The sequence below is a fragment of the Lutjanus erythropterus genome, chromosome 19 (genome assembly GCF_056507025.1).
Source record: "Lutjanus erythropterus isolate fLutEry1 chromosome 19, fLutEry1.hap2, whole genome shotgun sequence".
NCBI classification, from domain to species: domain Eukaryota; kingdom Metazoa; phylum Chordata; class Actinopteri; order Lutjaniformes; family Lutjanidae; genus Lutjanus; species Lutjanus erythropterus.
The window spans coordinates 30,927,457-30,949,647 of NC_139335.1; the positions used below are offsets into that span (position 1 = coordinate 30,927,457).

At 41.8% G+C, this 22,191-nt stretch overlaps 2 protein-coding genes across 6 annotated transcripts; one reads left to right on the forward strand and one right to left on the reverse strand.

The window, feature by feature from the left end:
• Positions 1-1,667: 1,667 nt before the first annotated feature.
• cog1 (component of oligomeric golgi complex 1) lies at positions 1,668-16,105 on the reverse strand. Of its 4 annotated transcripts, none has more exons than XM_084743436.1 (16): positions 15,732-16,105; positions 14,461-14,708; positions 14,147-14,328; positions 13,583-13,759; positions 12,486-12,642; positions 10,710-10,920; positions 10,236-10,599; positions 9,586-10,034; positions 9,347-9,493; positions 9,079-9,240; positions 8,360-8,484; positions 7,360-7,468; positions 7,099-7,208; positions 6,041-6,122; positions 5,871-5,894; positions 1,668-1,894 (listed from the first exon to the last, which is right to left on the reverse strand). In XM_084743436.1, exons 1-15 carry the CDS (start codon positions 16,035-16,037, stop codon positions 5,886-5,888), a joined length of 2,838 nt encoding a protein of 945 aa, XP_084599562.1. In that variant the 5' UTR covers positions 16,038-16,105; the 3' UTR covers positions 1,668-1,894; positions 5,871-5,885. The 4 variants fall into 4 exon arrangements, with proteins under 4 accessions (XP_084599562.1, XP_084599563.1, XP_084599561.1 ...); XM_084743437.1 differs by having other exon boundaries at positions 1,668-1,897; XM_084743435.1 differs by lacking the exon at positions 5,871-5,894.
• Positions 16,106-17,922: 1,817 nt separating this feature from the next.
• Positions 17,923-21,863, forward strand: smim22 (small integral membrane protein 22). 2 transcript variants are annotated; one of them, XM_084743438.1, is made up of 4 exons: positions 17,923-18,002; positions 19,646-19,881; positions 20,230-20,300; positions 21,522-21,863. In XM_084743438.1, the coding sequence occupies exons 2-4, from the start codon at positions 19,752-19,754 to the stop codon at positions 21,567-21,569; spliced, it is 249 nt and encodes an 82-aa protein (XP_084599564.1). In that variant the 5' UTR covers positions 17,923-18,002; positions 19,646-19,751; the 3' UTR covers positions 21,570-21,863. The 2 variants fall into 2 exon arrangements, with proteins under 2 accessions (XP_084599564.1, XP_084599565.1); XM_084743439.1 differs by having other exon boundaries at positions 17,940-18,002; positions 19,711-19,881.
• The last annotated feature ends 328 nt before the right edge of the window (positions 21,864-22,191 follow it).

Here is a 22,191-nt window from a genome sequence, read left to right on the forward strand (position 1 = left end):
AAAAACAACATAAATATGTAACAAGACAAAAAAGACGTAACAAGACAAAAAGGACAAAAAACAATGAAAAAGACAGGACAAAAAAAATCTAACAAGACAAAAAGCAATGCAAAATATGTAAAAAGAAAAAAAACCTAAGACAAAAAAATAACGAAAAAGACAACGTAACAAGACAAAAAACAGCGTAAAAGACATAACAAGATGAAAAACGTAGAATATGTAACAAGAGCTGTAACATGACAAAAAAGTTGAAACAAGATGAAAAACTACATAAATGCATCTGTACTTCTATTCAAGTAAAGAACAAGTGTACTTTTGCCACCTCTGTTCTCTTCAGTCTGTGAAACAGCTGTATCACGTCTCCTGGAGGTTTCAAGTCTGATGACTAGTTATCTCAGATCGGGCTTGAGACTTGGAGGTTTTGGACAGGAAGTCAGTTGATGGATGTGGGCATTTATCAAACAGGGAGGGTCTTAACAAAAAGATGCATTATGGGAAGTGTAGGATCCAGTATTTTTTGGAACTTACCTATAGGCCTATTGGGCATTAAAGTAGTGAATGGATAAATCTATGCCTTTAATCATTCTATTTTTCTGTATCAGTTTCTCACAAGTTCCTGTATTAGGCAGGCATAAGGGATTCTTTTTAAGTTGAGTGACTGAGTTTAAGCATGGAGACTCTTGCTTACCCAAATTAAAATAAATATATTTAAAAAAAAATCAATTTGAATGATGTCAGACAAGGGACAAAACTATTAACTTGCTGCTGCTCTATATTACTTAACAAATTGTTACATTTTTTGTAAGCTAACTAAAAAGTTGACAAAACATTAGTGTTTGCTAGCTAGCTTAATTATTGTTGTTACGTTGTTTGTTTGTTTTTTAGCTCACTAGAAAGTTAAAACATTACAGTGTTTGCTGGCTGGCTTAAAAATTAACAATACGTTATATTATTTTTAGCTCAGTAGAAAGTTAGAAGATTACACTGTTTGCTAGCTAGCTAGAAAATTAACAAAATATTACACTGGTTTTTAGCTCACTAAAAAGTCAACAAAACGTTACACTGTTTGCAGGCTAGCTAAAGAAATTAGTTAGCCAAGTTAGCCTACTACGGCTCAGCAGAGAAACTAAAATATTTCCTGGTTTGAGAAAAAACTTGTCGGCAAAATGAATGGGCAAATAATGAAAAAAAAGGGCTAAACAGTGATAATTATAATAATACGGATTTTGACTTTGCACCATCCCGGGTTGACCAACCTAGAAAAAGCAGCTCCACCATCCCCCATGCCTCACCAACCACCCCCAAACTAACCACCCCTCCCTTCCCCAACACTCAGCCTAAACTGGTCCAGGTCTGTGTGACCATATCTTGCTGAAGTGTCTGAATATTTACTTATAGTTACGTTGTATGTAATGTAAGAAGATGATATTTTGGTGTCAGCCATGATGAACGTCTTCTTCCTCCTTGTCCAGGTTCACACAGAGTACGAAGCTAAGTACATGAACAATGCTGCTCACTTTGTTGCTGCTTGCAAGCACTACTCAGCACTACTGTCAGTGCTTGTCAACTGGCACACATGAATTCTATAAAAATGCCAATGTTTAGTCTCATTAATGAGAGCATCCGTTAATCAAGTACAGTGAATTAAATTACACAAGACACATTCCTCAAAAGGCAAAATTAGATTTACTATACATGTCATTTTTACAAAGTTGCAGTTTGCAAAAGCAAATAAAAAGTCTGGAGCAATAAAGGGTTATTTGGCCATTCCAGACAGCCAGCTGAGTTTGAATAAAGAAGGAGCGGCTGTGTCTTCATCCTGATCAGCGAGCTGTCTGAAGAGGCTGCCTGGCCGGAAGCTGTCTGCGCTGTCTGCTGTGGAGGATGGCGGCGCCTGCTGGAGGAAGCAGAGGACATCAGGTTTGCTAACATTTTGGTGGACTGTCCTGTTCATCTAAATTTGGTGGACTGTCCTATTGTTCGTCTTAATTCATAAGAGATGCGAACATACATTACCATTGTCCACTGACTGGTAGATCCAGGGTCAGTGAGAGCCCTGATCCAAAGAGCCCTGATCCAGGACTGTCATACCTTTTCTGTTTTACACCAAAATTTGCACATTCGTGCAGATTTTCTTAAAGTAGGCAAACCCACAAAAATTAGGGGATTGACTCTTCCTATGGCCAGTAGACGAGTTTAGCATTCTATTTTTTTTCTGATTTTCAATGCCACAAAACATAAAAAATGGGACTACAGTCTGGGAATTATGTTCGAGTGCTGCATGGATAGAGATGGATGGAATTTGTGGCTGAAATGACAAAAAGTCACAGTGACAGACAAAATTTAGCGTCTCTACCCTGGTGTCACGTTTCCATCACTGCCAATCGGAACTGGATCTGGAGAAATCAAGGTACGGGAGTGAACCGTAAAGAACTAACATTACGGTACCAAGCTTCAGCTGGGAAAAAATGAGACCAAAGATCATTCCATTCACATACAAGAACTACAAGGTGGTCAACAACAGTATCAAACCATGCAGCTTGAAAATTACAGATGAAGACGCGACATCTTCCAATATTTTTTGCACAAAGAACGTTGAAGGGATAGTTCAACCAATTCAGTCAGTATCTCCTCACCCTCATGCTGATTGAAGGTTGGGTTTAGTTTTTCAGTCCACAAAACACAAGAAAATGCTGCAGAATCTCCCAAACAATTGATGTGAACAGTGACTAGTTTTCAAATGTAAAATAACTACTAACTAACTAAGCTATGTTAATGTACACACAGTCTGAACTGGGTGTGTGTGGTGTGCCGATGTGCGGCATGTCGGCATGTCAGGGAGATTCTGCGACGCTGCTTTGTGGACTAACAAAATAAACCTGAACTTAAAACAGCACGAGGATGAGGAGATAATAACTGAATTTAAATTTTTTATGGTCTATATAGCAGCTAATACTGCTAATGCAAAGCTAATGTTATCTTAACAGCTAAGTAACTGTTACATTATGACTTGTTTTAGGGTTGAAACTCAAAAGTCTTGACTTGGGACTTCCTTGTGACATGCAGATCAATACCCTGGTCCCACCTCTGGTTTTTAGCGCCAGAATGTTTCACTGTGACATACAGTAAATCCTGTTGTCAATCCAGAATAGGTAGCATGACAGTCTTGGACGAGGGCAGGCTCTGGTGCTCCATGCTAATGTTTCAGGATTGTAAATGTTGCGTGTAGGTGATCCTAAAGGTGCTGTAGCTAAAGGTTACACACAGTGGTGCAGCAGCTCTAAAGCAGTTCTGAACTAGGGACTACTTTATCATTCCTAGAGGAGGATGTGGCAGCGGGTGCGAGTAACCTTTAAATGCTTTCCCACTGTAAACATCTGATCTAATGATTGACAGAAACCTGGATTCCTCTGGTGTTTGTGGGCTCAGCACTAAACAGACAAATGACAAATTGGAAAGCATTTGGGAGTTTGCTGTCCTATCAGGAGTCAGACTTAAAGAACACAGATTTTAACGTTGTCTAACCAGTACAGAGATGGGACATGTTTAACTTAGCTTAGCACGAATGATAGAAGCGGCGGGGGGGGGGGGGACTAGTTGACCATGCTCAGCCCTAAGTGATAAAAGTCCAAAGCAAACCCTTACTGATGTTATCTTGTGACTGTTGGTAAGACAGCAAACAAGACTATTCCCCAAATGTTTTCATTTTAATAGGGAAGCTGAAAAATATGGTGGATTTTGGACAAATCACAACTTGAGCTGCATTGAGACACCTGCTTTTTCATTTCTGCTGATCTTATCTCATTATCAAAGGATTTTTTTCAGCCTGGACCATATTTTCCCAAGTTTTTGACTAATGGGGACCAAAATTAGGCTGGAATGTAATCCTTACATTATGAACGTCAAAGTCCGTCAATTAAGTGAGTTCATTTTGCCACTGACAGACTCAGATTGTTATTCTAAGTATCTGACAACATTGTGGAAAGGATCCCTATAGATATACAGGTTTTTTTCCACAATAAAATTATTATGTATTTGCATTTTTTAAATGCTGGTAAACCTTCTAAGACTAGGCAATTAACTCCCAGTAGATGAGATGAGTCTCGGTGTGTTCACATCTCAGTACTTATGTCGCTTCAAACAGAGTCTTTGTGGTTTAAAGTTAGTTTCTGACCTGTGCTGCTATTTGTATTTTCAGGTATCAGCATTATTTTACTGTTTCATGTTTGCCTTCAGTTGATAGGAACAGTGTTCAGTCACTGCTGAAGAAAACCAAACATTTCCTGATTTTAAAGTGTGCGACAGCACTATGGAGAGGGTCCCTACAGAGATGGACCTTTTTTTTGAAGTGGAAGATCATTTTTATTCAACGAGAAACAGATGATTTATTAACTCAATTTTACAGAAACAGTCATTTTATCATCATGAAACACACTTCATGCAAAAATGAACCAGGACACAAAAAATGTCTTGGTTCATCTTTCCTCTGTTCCAACAATCACCAGCTCTGGTTTGGTTGAAATAAACTCCTTATTAGCAGAATTAGATGTGGAAATAGTCTGGCTCTACACTCTGTTATTCCATGTCGCTTCTCTGCTGCCTGACCTCCCTCTCGCTCCTTCTCCTGATATTTTCACATCAGTGAAGTAAGTCTTTATTTCAAATCATCCAAAAGAAAAATTGGTGATGCGCTGATTGACCCTATTAACCCAAACCCGGGGCGGGATCGACTTTCTAGAAAATACCACGAGTTATGACAGGCGGGTCAAGTGACAAAGAATCAGTATTAATGACTTCCAGAAAGACTGTGCGCAATAGTCTTTCCACTTTCCTCCCCCCTCTGAAACGCACACGCTGTCAGCTCAGTTGATCGGTACTCAAACCATTACAAAATAGATTAAATCTTAAAACTGTGGACTCTGTGAACAAGCCAAAAAATACAGTATAGAAGTGCAGATGTGAACTACTATTCTGTAAAATTAACTGTTAAAATAGGAAGAGAAAAACAGGCAGTGAACAAGTCACTTTTGCGTGACTTTCCAGACATGGAAACCTGCCCTCCTGACAGTGATTTGTAGCAGACTCAGCACGTTTCCCTCTCGCTCTTTTGTCCTAGAAGCTCAGAAGAGTTTTTATTTCAGGGTGGAAAGGTATCAAATTAGGGGCTGAGTAACGTGGAAATTCGCCAGCAATGGTATCGACCACTAAACGAGTTTCATTTTGTTTCTGTCCAGTTTGAATGAAGTGTGTTTCACAATGATATGTCTGTAAATGGAGTGGTGGGTTTGGCAAGAGTGATAAATCAGCTGTTTCTGGTTAAACAAAAAGTACCTTCCTCTATAACAAAAAGCTCTTCCTCTGTAGGGATCCTCTCCATAATGTTGTCAGACACTTAGAATAACATTTATTTAATTCATCTGAGCGTGTCAGTGACAAAAAAGCTATTTCAGTGGACAGACTTTGACAGGATGAAATTAGCTGTACGGATTACACTGCAGGCTGTTTCAAAAAATGTTGCCCCCATTAGTTACTTACACAGAAAAACATGGGAAAATAGGTTTGAGAAAAGTTACCCTTGATCTGCTCAAACAGGTTAGAATCCCTCAGGGTCGCTGTTGCTGTGCTGAAGCCCAGTGAAATCACACAGTCAATAACTTGATCCTGAGCTACATTATGAGCCCAAGCAGAGTGTGGGAGATTAGTGAGAGCAGAGCAGAAAAGCGTTCTATAATTTCATCCCATCTGATCAAGAATCATCATCAGCATCAGTTAATAATGTACTGTCACACTGCAAATACACCAAAGGTGAACCAAGGCACTACTGACAACACAACCAAAACACACACATAAACCCACACTGATGAACTTGCCTGAGTCTCTCGCACTCAAAAACGCTGGGAAGGCAGAAGGTGTGACAGACAACATTAACCCAGGGTGGAACACGACAATGACACAGAAGACATGAAGACGTACTGTGGTGGTCAACGTAAACAGTGAAACACAGAGGCGTCACGTAGCAGAGCCCAGATCAGTTACTCACCAGCTGATGAGCAGCATCGGAGCTCCTGGAGGCCGACTTGGATTTACGCACGTTGGACATGCTGAGAGGCAGCAGCCCAAACCTGCAGAGGACACAGCACGGTTATGACCCGAGGACGGCAGCCAGAGACGGTTTGTGCAGAAAGTCAGTAAATTAAAAACTGGGACCCTTGCACCATTTTGTATCTTAACGATATAATACACGTTTGCTTTTGGTCAATGGACCCACCATTAAGTTACTGTTGAGGCCCTACAAGAGAAGCTTGTGGGGATCCTGTACTAAAGACAGAGGTGGCAAAGTACTGGTCAAAGTACAAGTACTGATTCAACTTCTTTACTCAAGTAAAAGTGAAGAAGTACACTACGTCTTTTACGTTATTTTCATCTTGTTATGGCTCTTTCATCTTGTTATGTATTTTACTTCATTTTATCTTGATATGTCTTTTTCATGTTATTACGTCTTTTTAGTCTTGTTACATCTCTTGTCTTGTTACGTCTGTTACTTTTTCTTCCGGTTACATTTTTTTTTTATCTATTTAGGTCTTTTTGTCTTGTTACATATTTTACATTATTTTTCATCTTGCTACGTCCTTTTATGTTGCTTTTTTGTCTTGTTACATCTCTTGTTCTGTCTTTTTTTTCTTATATCTTTTTCATTGTTTTTTCTTGTTATGTGTTTTACATTGTTTTTTGTCTTATTACTTCTTTATTGTCGTTATGTCTTTTTTGTCTCGTTATGCTTTTTCTTTTTTTTTGTCTTGTTACATCTTTTTCACCGTTTTCTGTCTTGTTATTGTCTGACTTTGTTTTTTGTCTTGCTGCATCATTTTTGTCTTTAACATCTTATGTCTAACTAAGTCACTCAAATGCATTAAAACTAAAGTAACAAGCCTGTTTTGAAAATGTAAAGGGTAAAATTTACAAATATTTGTGTTGAAATGTAGGCAGTAAAAGTAAAAAGGTCTCAGAAAAGTGAATACTTTTAAATTCAGATACCTGAAAAATCTACTTAAGTACATTAACAAAGTATTTGTACTTAGTTACATGCTGATGTCTGACCTGATCTGGCTGCTGGCCAGTGGCAGGATGTTGTACGGCTCCTGGGAGTTGACGCTGCTGCTCCGTGATGCAAACTGCTTCTCTGAGCCCGTCAGCAGCCCCAGCAGAACCTGAAACACAACCTCTCATCAACACTTCAGCCTTATACACTGTTGTTCTTACATCTGGACAGCAGAGGCAGTATAGTCATGGCTGAGTTCATCAGCTTTGTGTGTGTGTGTGTGTGTGTGTGTGTGTGTGTGTTCTGTTGGTGAAAAGTACCGAGGTCCTCTGGGACAGACGATTGAGGTTGGAGTTCAGTGGTGGTGTGAACACGTCCAGGTCAAATGGGTCGATGTAACTCTCCAGCCAATCACAGACCTCGTGGAATCTGGAAGACACATAGCAGAGCATGTTTGGAGAGACAAAGTTGCAAATCACGTATAATTTACTAAACTACCAGTTTCTAAAGCTACTGATTTACACTGCTTGGACATCTTTTTTGAATATTTGTTCAGGTTTGCTTTAGTGAATTACTTCTGTTTTCCTGCCTGAGGCAAGTTCCTACACCTTTCCAGCACCTTACAGCTGTGGCAAATGTATATATAAGTGTATACTCAAAATAATTGAGCCATATTTCACTTCTTTATGACCTTAAATTAAATCACTGTAAAAATGAAAATATTGTTGTTACTGCAATTTTGAGTTTTGAGCCCGACTCCGATCTCTTTTTGAGATAATTTACTTTTCTTCTTCAGATAAACTTGAATCGTTGAGTTCCAGAAACTCAAAAAATATTGTATTTCAAAAATTATTGAGTAAATTTATTGATAATAATAATAATGACAAGTTCACAGCTCACTGTGAATAATGTTTGAAATACATTTTTAACTGGGTTTCTAAATTTCAAAGATCCAAATTTATAAAGAAGAAAAGTAAATCATCACAACTAAAAATTATAGGTTGGCATAACATTTTTTTAGTTTATTTGAAAACCAGCAGTTTCAAGCACTTTATCTAAAATTCAACCACTTTTCAAACCTCGAAAGCACTGCTTTAAAATTCAAGCATTTTCATGGATTTCCAGAACCCGTAAGAACCCTGTGGAGGAGTGGGTCTGCTCCACCTTAAAGGTCAGTCCACCTTAAGTGAGCTTTTGTTACTAACAGGAGCTCTAGCACCTGATCAGCAAACAGAACACTGGCTCTTGCTTGAGTCTTGAGGAGTTGTAGCATTTACTGGTGGAACCTGGCTGCCTGTGGTGAGTTTGTGATGAGGCTACCTGGGGTCTCGGTGGGACCGGGAGCTCTTGCCCTCCTCCAGCCTGCTGCCCAGCGTGGTGTTGAGGTACCGGAGGTCAAAGAGCAGCTGCAGGGCTCTGTTCTGAGTCATGGGGAATACACCGTCCTGGAGGACAGAGGGAGACAAATAAAGAAATCAGAGACGTTCAGGAAGCTCGGGGGGGTCCACTTCCCTCCCACCCTCTCTTTATCCTTCCTCCTGTGCTGCCTTGTCATTTCTTTTCTCTAGAGAAAGGAATACTATGATATTGTACTTCGGCATGATTGGCTAATCGGCATGAGGGTGAGTAGATACTGACTGAATTATCATTTTTGAGTGAACTATTCCTTTAATATAAATTTAATTAAAATAGAACTGTTCAACGTGATCTAAAAACAAAAAGTGCAGGGAGCTGCCAGCAGCATTTCTTAAAGTTAACTAAACTGTTTCATAAATAAACGATCCCTGAAGTTTTATAGATTAAGTAAAATAAAATAAAACTAGAAAAACTGAAATTTGTACTGAAATGACTCCAGACAAAAAGAGGCGGCTGCATCACATGTAGCACATTTTTAAATTAATTTGTCTTACTTGCAATAATAAAACAAATGCTGAATATTGGATTTAAAATGTCTTTTAAGCCTTTCACATATCCTGCTACACCCTACAACACCAAACTAACCTCGTCCTCAACACTGTGTGTGTCTGTGTGTGTGTTACCTTGTTGCGGGCCTGCTGTGTCAGGTTGTGGTAGTGTTGCAGGGCCTGAGTCAGACAGCCCTGCAGCAGCTCCTGCAGGGTGGGCCGGGGCAGAGCGTGGCCCCCCACCCTGTTCACCTCCACACACAGCTGGAACAGCAGCGACTGCACAAACCAAGATGGCTGCAGAGAGTAGAGTAGAGGAGTTTCTCATCAGTTCATTAACAGACTCAGAGATCATCATCATCGTCGTCGTCATGCGTCTGAGGCTGTGTTGTGAGCGCCTCACCTGGACTGGAAGACGGATCTTGGATGTGACGCTGCTCCCAGACTCTGCTTCCTCCTGGATCTCCAGGTCCTCCCAGTGTGTTGCTGTTTTTAGGATGGAGCCGGCAGACTCTGCATGCAGCGCTGAGCCAAACTTATCCAGCAGCACCTGTGACAAAACCACACAGATGGTGAAATACAGCAGGTATATCTACATGATACATATACATATATACATCTACAGTTCTGACGGTGTCTGACTTTGGAGAGGGCGGAGCTCCAGATGCGGTAGGCCTCCATGCTGCAGGTGAGAAGCTCCTCCTTCAGACCAGCCCACTTGGCCTGGGCGGGGCTGACCTCCACGGCGACTCTGGCTTTCCCCAGCTTCTTGCTCTGTCTGGGGGTTCCCTTCGTGGCGGCCTCTGACCCGCTCTGTTTCCCCAGGATGCAATGCTTCAGGTTGGGGCAGAGTTCACCCATGGACTGGCACAGCCTGGCCATGAAGAGGACCGAACTGAGGCGGGTGGGGCCGGGGTCCGGCGAGGCCGCGGCCAGCTCAGAGCGGATGGAGGACAGGATGTGGCGGATGCAGGCCAGGCAGCCTTCACGAAGAGCCTCCTCCACCGCCGGCGTGTCTGTGAAGCGGTTAAAGGAGGACGCCGACGAGCTCTCGGAGGGAGCAGAGGACGTGACAGCGGTGGAGTCAGAGCCTGCAGAGCGAGCACAGTGTGACAGATCAGAATGACAGATTAAAATGCTGGGGGGAAAGTGAATGTCAGTGTCACTTTTCATGACAACCCATCTACTAAAGACATTTCAGTCTAAACCAAAAACACCACCCTGCTGGAGGCACTGAGGTAATACCAGGTGTCTGGAGCAGCTCATGGGGACCAGGACGGAACTGGTCTTACCTGTGTCTTGGGAGGGAAGGTAGTGCTGAAGGTCATCCAGCCTAGCCTTTAGCTTAGCATCCATGGAGGAGCAGAAGTTTTGAACGCAGGGTGTCAGGGCCTGGGTCTTCATGGCCAGGCTGCTCCTCTGGTGCTGCTGCCCCCGCTGGGTCACGGTGACCCATCCCGCATCGCTCAGCAGGTCCCCCGGAGACTCTGACCACAGGTAAGAGGCCACGTCCACCTCGTACTGCGCTGTACGGCCAGAGCCAGGGTTCGTACCCGAAGATGTGTGGATGGTCTGACCCTCCAGATCCCTCACAGCTGAACTGAGGAGCTGGACGGAGCTCGTTGAAATGGCTTCAGTTTCTTCTTTGGTGATGGCCTTGTAGAACAGGAGGAAGGAGTCATTGGAATATCCAAAGTCACTGGACAGACCCGTTCAGAAAACCATGAATATGACAAATGTGAATCTGCCGCTAGGAGAGCACTGACCTGCAGGCGCTGAAGGAAGAGCTGCTGTAGGAAGTCATCCCAGACAGCCAGGGGGCGCTCCAGCAGCCGCTGGCACACACTGCTCCAGTGCTGACTAATGGAGTCGGTGGACAGGAGGTCCCACACGGCGTCTCTGATTGCGGCCAACCCCTTCAGGCTCTTCACATAGACCAGGAGGCTGCCAACGCCCCGGCAGATGTCCTCCTTACAGCTGAGGGGACAGTCAACAGGCAGTGATTAGATATCAGCAGGAAATCAACAGAGGTGGAAAGTAACTAAGTACAAATACTTCCTTATTGTACTTAAGATGATTTTTCAGGCATCTGTACTTTTTACTTTTTTAAGTATTTATTTTTATGACAACTTTTAACATTTACTACCTACACTTTAAAACAAAAAGAAAACAAGAAAAGGATGTAGCAAAGCAAAAAATTGCATAAAAGATTATCACCTTATACTTTTATAATTTGAGTACATTTCAGAGGCTGTACTTTTTCACTTTTACTTGAATAAAGAACTTGAATCAGTACGTCTACATTTACACAAATATCTGTTTTTCTACATAAAGCTAGAGCAGGCAACATTATTTTGGTACCATTGAGAAATCATTTCATAATAACCTGTCAGCATATTGTAAATCAGGTGTTCTGAGAGAGAACTAGACTTCTACACCTGCTCTTAGCTCAGTTTCCTGCATTTAGAGAATCTGGCCTGTGACGGTAGACTTAAACCAATCACAGGTCATCTCACCGGGCGTTCCTATTGGCTGTTCTACTAGTGCAGCTGCATGTGCATGTTCATTCAGTGAGAACCTGAGTTAATGTTGGAAACTCCTGCTTATAACAGAATTATCAGACAGAAAATCTGCAACAGCAAATGAGCAACATGCTCAATCCAGGAGTTCGTCAGCTCTCCCGGTTACTCAGTCGCCCTCAGTTGAGTTTGTTCATGTCTATTGTAGGGCTTTTGCCGAGGGCAGAGAGGACTGGGCGGAGCTGAGACACAGAACTGACAGACAGCTGTTCAGAGAGAGAGAGAGAGAGCTCTGGACGAGAGAGTCAGTGGCAGATTGGAGCTTCTGGAGGAAGAAAAGGTGGAGTTGCTCTGACACTGACTCCTTTATTGGCAGGAGAGGAGCTCAGAGTGCATGTTTCAAATTTTTTGGATGAAAAAGCAGATTTATTTTAACTTCTGCTTCTCAGCCCTCAGCAGCAGCAACCCACGAAGAAACTACAGACCCACAGACCGGCCAGACAAGAACTCAGCATGTATTTTTTTAAACTTTTGGGAGTTAAAAGCAAATTATTTATACTTCCACTTGTCAACCTCTGCAACAGCGATCCACAGAGAAACCGTGGACCTGCAGACCAGCCAGACTGGAGCTCAGCTTTTGGTTTTTAAATTTTTGGGATTTGGAATTAAAAAAGTGAATTTGTCTTCATGTTTGCTTGTAAACCTGTGCAGCAACACCACGGAGGAGTCGACCACGCTGTTTACAGTAGTACATTAGACTTTCTGTCCATGTTGGCTGCTGACCGGAGGAGAAATGTATTTGAAAGTCATGCTGTGGCAGTAAAGAGAGGAAAAATGTAAAGGAGAGAATCAGCATCTCTTTGAGGTATCTGCTTTATTACACATAGCTGATGTGTGTCAGATTGCCTCAGTAAACTGTTGCGTGCATGCATGAAGTGTGTGCAGCTTGTCCTTTATGTCAGACTTTGCAAAACACCAAAGACAAAACGAAAAAAGAGCAAATAATAAAAAGATGTCCCTTACGTATCAATCCACTGCTGCAGTGTGTCCCGGAGCTGCTCTCTCTGGATTGGCTGAGCCAGGGTGCGAAGGGCCGGCTGGAATTCAGTGACTGAGGGGGGCAGGTACTTGAACCAGCTGCCGGTGCTCGTCTCCTCCTGCAACACCTTCCTGCCTTTAGCTGAGGAGAGACAAGGGACTGATAGCCTCAGCTTTTCTTTATTTAGGGATTTTTGAGCTTCAGAATACATGGAACCTTTAATGCCTGTTACATGATACAGTGATGTTAAGTGATCAATAGTTTTAAGACATAGGGCCCTATCTTACACCGGCACACGTGCCATTTTAACCACATCTGCATGATAAGAGCATGTCTGAGCTGTGTGGCCATGGGCAGGAGGCCTAAAAAAGAAGACAAAACGAGAGTGTTGCCAAGCGCGTCTGCTATCTAGTGCTCATCATCGCATTGGTGTAAAAACCACTTGTGCCTTAGACCAACCAAAACCTGGTCAAAGCGCAAAGTCTGTGGCACAATAGGTCTGAATGCACAAGATAGTAACTAGCACATTTGGCTGAGGCACACACACACACACAAACACACACAAACACACACACACACACACACACACACACACACACACACACACACACTCCACAATCACAAAACATCTTCATTTATGTTCAGTCTTTTCCCCACACAGGAGTGTGGATTAGTGAAGTGTCCTTTGAACATATTTTCTATCAGTAACACAGTGTAAATATGGAAGTTAACAGCTTGGACAGAGGAGCGAGGATGGCAGGAGATGAGGACGAGGAGGAAGAGGAAAAGAGGGAGCATGGACAGCCGTATAACTGCTGCTCAATCAAGCTCAGGTGGCAAAGGTGCACTTGGATACACATAAATAAATTAAATCCACTGCGCCTCCCGCTTTCCACCTGCACTTTAGATCAGCGTAAGATTGGGCCCATACAGTCTTAAACATTCCCACCACTCCCACCTATCAGGCCCTGATCCAACTGACACATCAAAAACGCACATCACCTCTCAGATCCCACTTTAACACCGGGTGTAAATGAGGTGCAAAAGTATCCCCACTTCCAGAACATCCCAGCTCTTTTACCTGCAGCTGTGGTGGAGGTGACATTCTCCAGGATCGAGAAGAGCATGCCACAGCTCAGGGCCCCCTCCCCCGGCCTGGGGCCTCCCTCTGGCGGCAGGTAGAAGACGGCGTAGGCCTGGAACAGAGTGGTGACCAGCAGCTCCACCAGGCTGCACACCTGAGCCTTGATCCCCGCACCTGGACCAAACACCAGAGGAGGCAAAAGTACACACATTCTTTACTCTAGTAGAAGTACAGCTATTCTTTAAAAAATACTCTGGTAAAAGTAGAGGTAGCGATTCAACTTCTTTACTCAGGTAAAAGTAAATGAATACTCAAGTAAAGATACCTGAAAAGTATTTGTCGTTAGTTACTTTCACCTCTGCCAAACACACATGCCTATGAACTTTCTGATGGGTCATTTTTACTTTGACTTCACATAATAGTTACACTTTCTGCTCTGCTTCACAATAAAAACCTTCAAGCAGCACTTGTTGCTTTGTGCCTTTCGGGAACAAAAAACATGTTATGGTACACGGCGAACCATGCATACTACCAGGTGTTACAAATGGATAAATAAAATACCGTGCTGTGGCTTGTTGAGCAGCTGATGGATGGAGGCCTTTCGGGCCAGCAAGAAGTCAGCCAGGGCCTGGCGTGGTGAACTGCCCTCCAGCAGCATGGTGGACACCAGAGCCTCAGCGATGGCCTGGTCTGACACGGCCCGGCCCCGCAGCAAAGACCTGCTGTCCAGGAGAATGGTGGACCTGCAAGAGGACAGACCAGTTGGTGACCCATGATTTCGCTTAAACAAACTGGAGTACAACCCTGACTCCAAAAACAGCTCCACACCATCCCTACTTTTTTAAGAACTGGGGTTGTAAGAAAACACCCGGTACCTGAAGTGTCCAGTGGTGGCTACCTGCCGGACCAGGATGGGGAAGCGGGCCAGGATGGGGCTGTAGTGCCCCCCTGTAGCGGCCTCCAGCTGCAGCTGACTGTGCAAATGGCAGCACAACAGGTAGAGCTGGGTGGCCTGGAGGTATTGGGACGCCTCCATGGCGCTCCAGATGCGCTCTGGGATCTCCAAGAGGAGCTTGATCTGGGACGCCATGGTGTAGAACTTCTCCTGGGACTGCCTCTGGCTCTACAAACACCACAATGACACAGACACACTGCACGTTATATGTGAAGTACGCTAATAGAGCTGCAACAGTTTGCCATCTTATCAATTAGAAGACTGAAAGAAAATTAGTTGGCAACTTTGATAATTGATTATTTGTTTCAGTCATTTTTCAAGCAAAAATGTCAAACATGAACAAAAGAAGTTAATGGACGCTCACTTTAAGCTGTGGCAAATTGTGATGAACATTTTTCACAAAGTTCTGACATTTTATAATCTAAACAACTAAATGACTAATCGTAATAATAGTCAGAATAAACACAAATGAAAATAATCAGCCCTATAGGCTAAAAGGAGAAGAGAAGAGAGGTAGCAATATACGTTTAATAAGTCCAAACAAGACAATGTGATGCACTACAATAATATTATACATTATAAATGTATGATGTATTTTATTATTTTGAATTTCAGGTCATATATGCAATTGTCAAGAATCACCCATAAAACTAATTTTATTTTAAACATAGTGCATTCAAATTTCTCATTTATGTGAATATGTCCCCAAATTTCGTTAAAAAATGTTCTAATTTAATGTTTTACTGTATGTCAGCAATTACACACAGAAATCAGAACATGTCTTAATCCAGTTTATAAATCAGCAGGGTCTTCCCGTAAATTCGGCATGCAATAGATCTACCTGCAGCTCTTCATTTGGATGAACCACTGTATTTCGTGTCTGGCTCAGGGAGCTCGCTGCTGTGTGTTTTGGTTCCAAATAGGCGTGGAAGTAAACGCTAGACACTTCTAAAGAAGAGGGTGTTTGTTGACAGATATGCTCTGTGCAGCAGTCTTTTCAGGCCGAATTATTCAGGATGTTCCTTTGAGTCATACGAAGTGTAATATAATATTATGACTGGGATCTATGTTAGCCTATCATTTATATAATAACGAATTGCTACATTTTAAATGAAGTTTGGTGTTGCTAAGATGACGGCGCTTTGACGCAGGTTTAACTATACAATAGAAGTAGTTAGTTAAGCCGTTCACCTCCTGTCTGCTGCTGTTCACGCTGCTTTTGCCTTGTTTGAGCCTCTGGCAGTATTGGTGCATGTCCTGGATGGACTGGACGACGCTCTCCGAGCACTGCCTCATCTCTCCGATGGTGTCAGCGGCGTCGATCAGGTCCCGGTAGCGCTCCCCGACCATCTGCCTCAGCTCCTCCTTCTTCTGCTCGATCTCCCCGCGGACTTTGCGTTCGATCCGGCGGATCTGCTCGGTATTGTAGCGCTCGAAGAGAACCGCAGGGTCCTTGATCTCCGAGATCCGGAGAGGCAGCGCCTGATCCTCGGCCATCGCTCCTCCAGAACAACTTCAGCTGAACTGCTGCAGGAACTCCAACCCGGAAGACCGGGGGAAATACACTTCCTACCTCCACGTAAGCATAAATGTGACGATGCGTTCATTGGTCACCACAGCTGTCCGTCAGTGAACATTTCCGGGTAGGTTGGGTGCCGCCTTCCCACACTAGGGGAGACAGGGGTCAATTGTAACTTTCTGACTCCTTGTGTTAAAGGTCCAGTGTGTAAGATTTAGGGGAATTTATTGGAATAATATAGCAGAAATGGAATAATATTCAGAAATATAATTTCATCAGTGACTGATCACCTGAAAATAAGAACTGTTGTGCGTTTGTTACCTTATGAGCCCTTTATATCCATGAGTAGCAGCTACACACAGAAATGTAGTAGTGAAAACAGATTGAAACACAACTTTTTAACTGTTGGTCTAAATGTATTACACTTTTGTATGTCCAATACAATTTACAAAGTCAATAGGATCGAAAAACACATGCAAGAAAAAGATAAATTATGGTATATTATCCCAGAACACAAGATGACTTTGATGTAAATAAGATTCCTGTCAATCTGTCAAACTACCATACACAAGCATTACTGTCCTGGGCCCCGTTTCCCACAGTCTCCTAAGCTCTAGTTAAAGCTGTACTTTAAGGTCTCCCTTAAGCTTACAGGCTGTTTTCCAGGGTCTTCTTAGCTAAGAAATAAGGTTTACCTTTAGAAGGGCAGTCTGAACCACTCATAAAATGTCCCTGATGCTCTCTGTCCATCCTGTCACAGTTTCAGCTTCATTAGACCAACATTATGCTTTTCAAATGGACAGTTGCACTATATTTCACATCTAGGCTATTTGTGCAAATTACATCATTAATTTAAGATTAACTTAATGAAAATGAATTATGAAAACAACATTTCTGTACAGAGCACATGTTGCCATTTAATCTGTCTATTGTTATTTTGATGGTAGCCTAATAAAATCTAGAACCTATCCATAACACTACTGAAGCACCCACTAAGGAACAGTCTAGGAAACATTCACAGGAAAAGAAATTCCTTAGCTGAAGTATACATCAGGAACCTTCGTACTCGAAATTGGTAAACGGGGCTCTGGTTAAGAATTTATGAACATAACTTTTCTCTACATATAAGTTCAATTTGGAACAGTAAAGATATTAAATATAAAATAAAGTGATGCTTATTGACAGCTGGATTAAAAATAATATTTTGTTTGTGACACAGTTACTAAATGAAAACAGAACTTTTGTGTACATATTCAGAATTCCTGAAGAAATATGTAATTGCAGTGAGTCCAAAAGAGTTTGCTATTGTTTTTGATTCTGTATCTTCTGGTAGATTTTTTCCATTTGAATACTGGTTACAACTCACTTCAATAATTTTTGGGAGATTCTGCTACACTGTTTTCCTGTGAAACTCCAGCAGTGTTTTGTTGATTAAAAAATAAATAATAATAATATATAATAAAAAATAAATAAAACCTGAACCTGACCTTCAGTCAGCATGAGGGTGAGTAGATAATGACTGAATTTTCATTTTTGGGTGAACTATCTCTTTAAATGGTATGGGTAATTAGTAGACAGAGATGATACAATTGTTGCTACTGTCCCCAGTCTCCCCTACAAATCTAAAGTTTATATATTAGTGCACAAGAATTTGTTATTTAATTTAATATGGCAAGTGAGAGACTGTGATGTACTGAGACTGAGAAATTTAAGTGAAAAAAGTGTGACAAGATGTCAAACTCTCCCCTACTTTTATTATATGTGTGTATATGAGTGATGGGAGGTGTGGAGAAGGTCTTACCACAGCGGCGGAGGAGCGTTTGTTTGAAATGCGACACGAGGCAGCAGGTGGATTCAAATCACTGCGTCACTGTCAACAGGTGCGTCGGGTAGACCTTCAGACCCGGAAGAAAAACGACTAAAAACAAGCGACTCGTTTACAGGTAAGCAGCTGCTGTTCCTTATAACGTCAAAATATCACAACGTATAGTTTATAAGGAATATATTTGCTCATTCACGAACATGTTATAGTAAAGTTTGATCTTTAAGACCTTCACGGTGACTGACGGCTGATATGATGCACTAATGATGTCTGATGATTCCGCCTAGTTACAGTCAACACCGGTGGAGGAAGTAGGTTAGTCAAGGTTACTAAGAGTAGCAGTACTAAAGTGTAAAACTACTTCAAAAGTCCTGCGTTCAAAGTCAGACTCAAGTGAAAGTACAAAAGTATGATTAAAAAATACTTGAAGTACCAAAAGCTCTAAAAGCATCACTAATGCTGCAGCTGGTAAAGGCTAATTTCAACTATTTATATACTTCCAGGTAGATAATACATCATCATTTATTAGCTGGTTTATATCCAGGGTTGGGAGAGTTACTTTAAAAATGTATTCTGATACAGTTACTAGATATGTGAACTAGATCTACCCAGTAAAGGCCAAAATGATAGAGATAGAGGAGTATTGTATCTTTGTGTGACTCTGCAGACTTATTGTAGTACAGTAGGCAGATAATGCGATTTTATAAAAGAAGGAGGCATCAGATTCCACTGCTCTGCCAGCTGTATGTGACCTGCCAAATAACATGTGTCTCAAGTAGCAGATCTGTGATTTCACTTAAGTTTACAGCACAGTTCTGCTGTAATGTGTCTCTGGTAAAGTCTTATAAAGGTGTAAAAAGAGTGTAATACTGTTCCAGAAGAACATATGACCTCTAGTCTTTTTACAGCTTGTTATGTTTTATCATACAGTCAGGAGTGGAAGTAACTAATAGTTTTTGGGTACTTGTACTTTTATGAGTAGATTTTAAAGTCTGTACTTTTACTTGCACTGAAGTTTTCATTTCACCATGTAATCTACTTAGTTACTTTTGAAATCATAGTTGAGTCCTGAGTACAATTTGAATTAATATCCAAAGTAGCCAATCAGGTGATCTGATCACAAATGGATTAATAAAAGAACAACAAACAAACGAAAAACAAAATGCTGTGGTAGCGAACATTTGGAGTAAGGATGTTGATGATTTATTATTAATCAAGTAAAGAATTTAACAAATTAAAAATGTATTATATATTATTTAATCAATAGTCATGGCAGTAATTTGTACCTCATTTGACATTGTTTTGTCTGGTGGAGCAGTTTGTTGAATAAGTAAACTTTGACTTAAATTAAAAAAAAAAAAGCAGAAGAAAGTAAATGAGGAAAAAACGTGTTTCGTATCTAAATTATTAATGATCAATTAATTGTTAGCATTTTCAACTACTGGTTGCACAAAATTTGCAACCCTAGTTTGGAGAGGTGATGGTGACATCAACAGTTAAAAGTAACTAATACTCTGAGTAGTTTTTGAGACAAATACTTTGTAGTTTTACTAAAGTATATTTCTAACAGCAGTATTTTAACTTGTAATTGAGTAATATTTTAGCAATGTAACAGTACTTGTAATTGAGCACAGATTTTCAGTACTCTTCCCACCACTGATCATAGTGCTGTAAAATAAAGTGCGACCTATTTTTCTAACCTTATTTTGTATCTAAGATTTTGATTAAGTTCCAACATTTCCTCCTTTCTCTGTGATTTGTCAGTACTGTGTGTGCAGTGTTTCAGTTGGAGCTAACACAGTGTGCTGCTGCCGTGCTCACACACTCAGGTGTCAGTGAGCCGTGTGTGTTCCTGCAGACAGACAGAGCCATGGATAAGAGGGACCTGCAGCAGGAGTTTGAGGACCAGTTCAACGATGTGGTTTCCAGACTGGAGTCAAAGCAGCTCTTCCAGTCTGACTGGGACATCGCCTCATTTGCTGTCTTCTTCATCTTCGTCGGTGAGTGAATGTGGACACTCTCCCACTACCCCCTCAGCCGCCCCTCTGTTGAGCTGCTGAGCTGAGTAGATGTTCAGCTAGTACAATGTGATACATCACATTTTCACTGGCTGGGCCTTCAGCAGCACATGTGGGAGTTTCTCCACCCTGACAAGAGCGAAATTCTATACTGAATGCTGCTGACTGCTCTCTCTCTCTCTCTCTCTCTCTCTCTTTCTCTCTCTCTCTCTCTCTCTCTTTCTCTCTCTCTCTCTCTCTCTCTCTCTCTCTCTCTCTCTCTCCCTCTCTCTCTCTCTCTCTCTCTCTCTCTCTCTCTCTCTCTCTCTCTGTGTGTGTGTGTGTTGTCAGGTATGGTTCTGCTGCTGGTCATCCTGGTCCTCATCCGCTGTTGCTGCTGCTGCTGCTGTGATGAAGACAAGGTAAAAACACACAAACAGAACAGTATTTCAGCTTGGATTTCTAGTCTCCTCCTCTGGGTAGCCAGAGTTGTTCTTGATGAGTATTTTTGTCCCCTAACACTATGTTCTGGCTTACAAAGTAAGCTATAGTTTTGGATGGTAATATGTGGCAATATGAGTATGGGTGTCAGATGATTCAGCGCTCGTACGATGACCTCCATGGCCACCCCTAAATCCGCCCCTGCCACGGCCACATCTGCGCTCCCTGGCATGTCCTTGGAACATGGTCAACACAGCTTCTTCTCTCCCTCTTTGAGAAGTTTTTCAGCATGCACAGCGTGTCCCTCTGTCAGACTTAATTTGTCTGAGTCCTATGTTATACATGTCCGTTTCACCATGTGTGAAATTTCTGACCATAGGCCATTTAGGAGTCACTTTCTGAAATGAGCTTCCCAGGCCGTAACAGCATTGTCATGTAAGTCAGCTGAGTGGTCACTCCAGTATGTGTGTTGTGGACTTCTGTTAGACAAGTGAGATAGCTGTGAACAGTACATTCATTATCCTCTTGCTTACATGAAGAAACTTTGCTCTCAGACACTGTGTTCTTGACATGTGAACCAATCAGAGTCTGTGTTCCTGACTTGTGAACCAATCAGAGTCTGTGTTCCTGACTTGTGTGTTGCAGCTCTGATCCACAGATGTATTAACACATCGATGCGCTGATCTCAACGTGAGATTGACCCTTTCAAATAAAATTTACAGTGATGACGGTATGACAGTCACATGACCGCATGAATCGTGGTAATGCAGTTATCAGTAAAACCCTAGTTTCTGCCCTCACTTGACCTTTCTACTCACTACATCGAGGGGATTATGGGAGAATGTGTTTATTAAAAGCTACAACTGGGCCAAATGTTTTAGGCCACATGCATAAAATAACTTTTCAAATCATCAAAGACAAAATTATTATAATTATTTCTAGCAGCCCCAAGCAGCTTATAGTCGGGTGGCACTTCTGGCATTTGCCCAGTTTCCAGATGGCCGATCCATCACTGCAGGTCAACCTTGTCAGTCCCTCCTTATCAATGACAGGACTGTTCCTAACTGTCCTCCTGGTATCCTTGACGCAGACATTGAACCACCGTAGAGAAACCAGCCGCTGTCCTGTGGTGAAATGAACTGAAACTGAGCTCATGTACTCTGATAATGAAAGAAAATGATTCCTTTGTGCTTCTTCAACAGCCTCGCAGACAGAAGGTGGGCATAGAGAACATGGCTCTGGAGCCCTGACAGCTCAACTACAACTCATCAAGTATTGTGAAGGTTGATGAAGCACCAGCCTGTAACTAAATTGATTTTACTTGCACACAGAATGAATGTTTGTTCACAAGCCTTTTGCTACCTAGTTATGTAAATTTACCACATGTGATCTTGTTGACTGTCACCGCTATTTGGTGTTTATTGCTAGGATACCAGAGAGGACCTGGCTGTATTTTTATTCCTCTGTAGATTTGAAAATATTAGTCTGTTTTACAAAGTAATAAATTCATAAAAGTAATAAAAACATGTAATGTTTGCTCTGAATATTGGTATATTCCTTCTCTTCATGCCATGTTCATTTATGGAGCATTTTCCTTAGCAAACATACACAAAAACATTTGTTGAGGACAAGGTCCAAAGAGTAAAATCATAAAACAGGAGACAGATGTGTTAGTGTTGTTCTGAGGACAGCAGGAAGGTTTAAAGGCTCAGTCCAGACTGGATCACACAGAGCTGCATGCAGCTGCTGCTCTGTGTGGGCTCCAACACATCTCAGTCACTGTTTAGTCTCCAGTATTTGTTTCTCAGATAATACAGATCACCACTTAAACAGCAGAACCACCAATGGAGAGACATTTTCATCATCAAGTGT

Bases quoted from the DNA above. Each gene is read 5' to 3' on its own strand.
- cog1 (XM_084743434.1), bottom strand. From the start codon at position 16,037: ATGGCCGAGGATCAGGCGCTGCCTCTCCGGATCTCGGAGATCAAGGAC. The intron at 12,643-13,582 runs GTAAAAGAGCTG...GTCTCTCCTCAG, and splicing joins CACCTCCACCACAGCTGCAG to CTAAAGGCAGGAAGGTGTTG. The intron at 7,209-7,359 runs GTACTTTTCACC...GTTGTGTTTCAG, and splicing joins GTCTGTCCCAGAGGACCTCG to GTTCTGCTGGGGCTGCTGAC.
- smim22 (XM_084743438.1), top strand. From the start codon at position 19,752: ATGGATAAGAGGGACCTGCAGCAGGAGTTTGAGGACCAGTTCAACGAT. The intron at 19,882-20,229 runs GTGAGTGAATGT...GTGTGTTGTCAG, and splicing joins TGTCTTCTTCATCTTCGTCG to GTATGGTTCTGCTGCTGGTC. The intron at 20,301-21,521 runs GTAAAAACACAC...CTTCTTCAACAG, and splicing joins GCTGCTGTGATGAAGACAAG to CCTCGCAGACAGAAGGTGGG.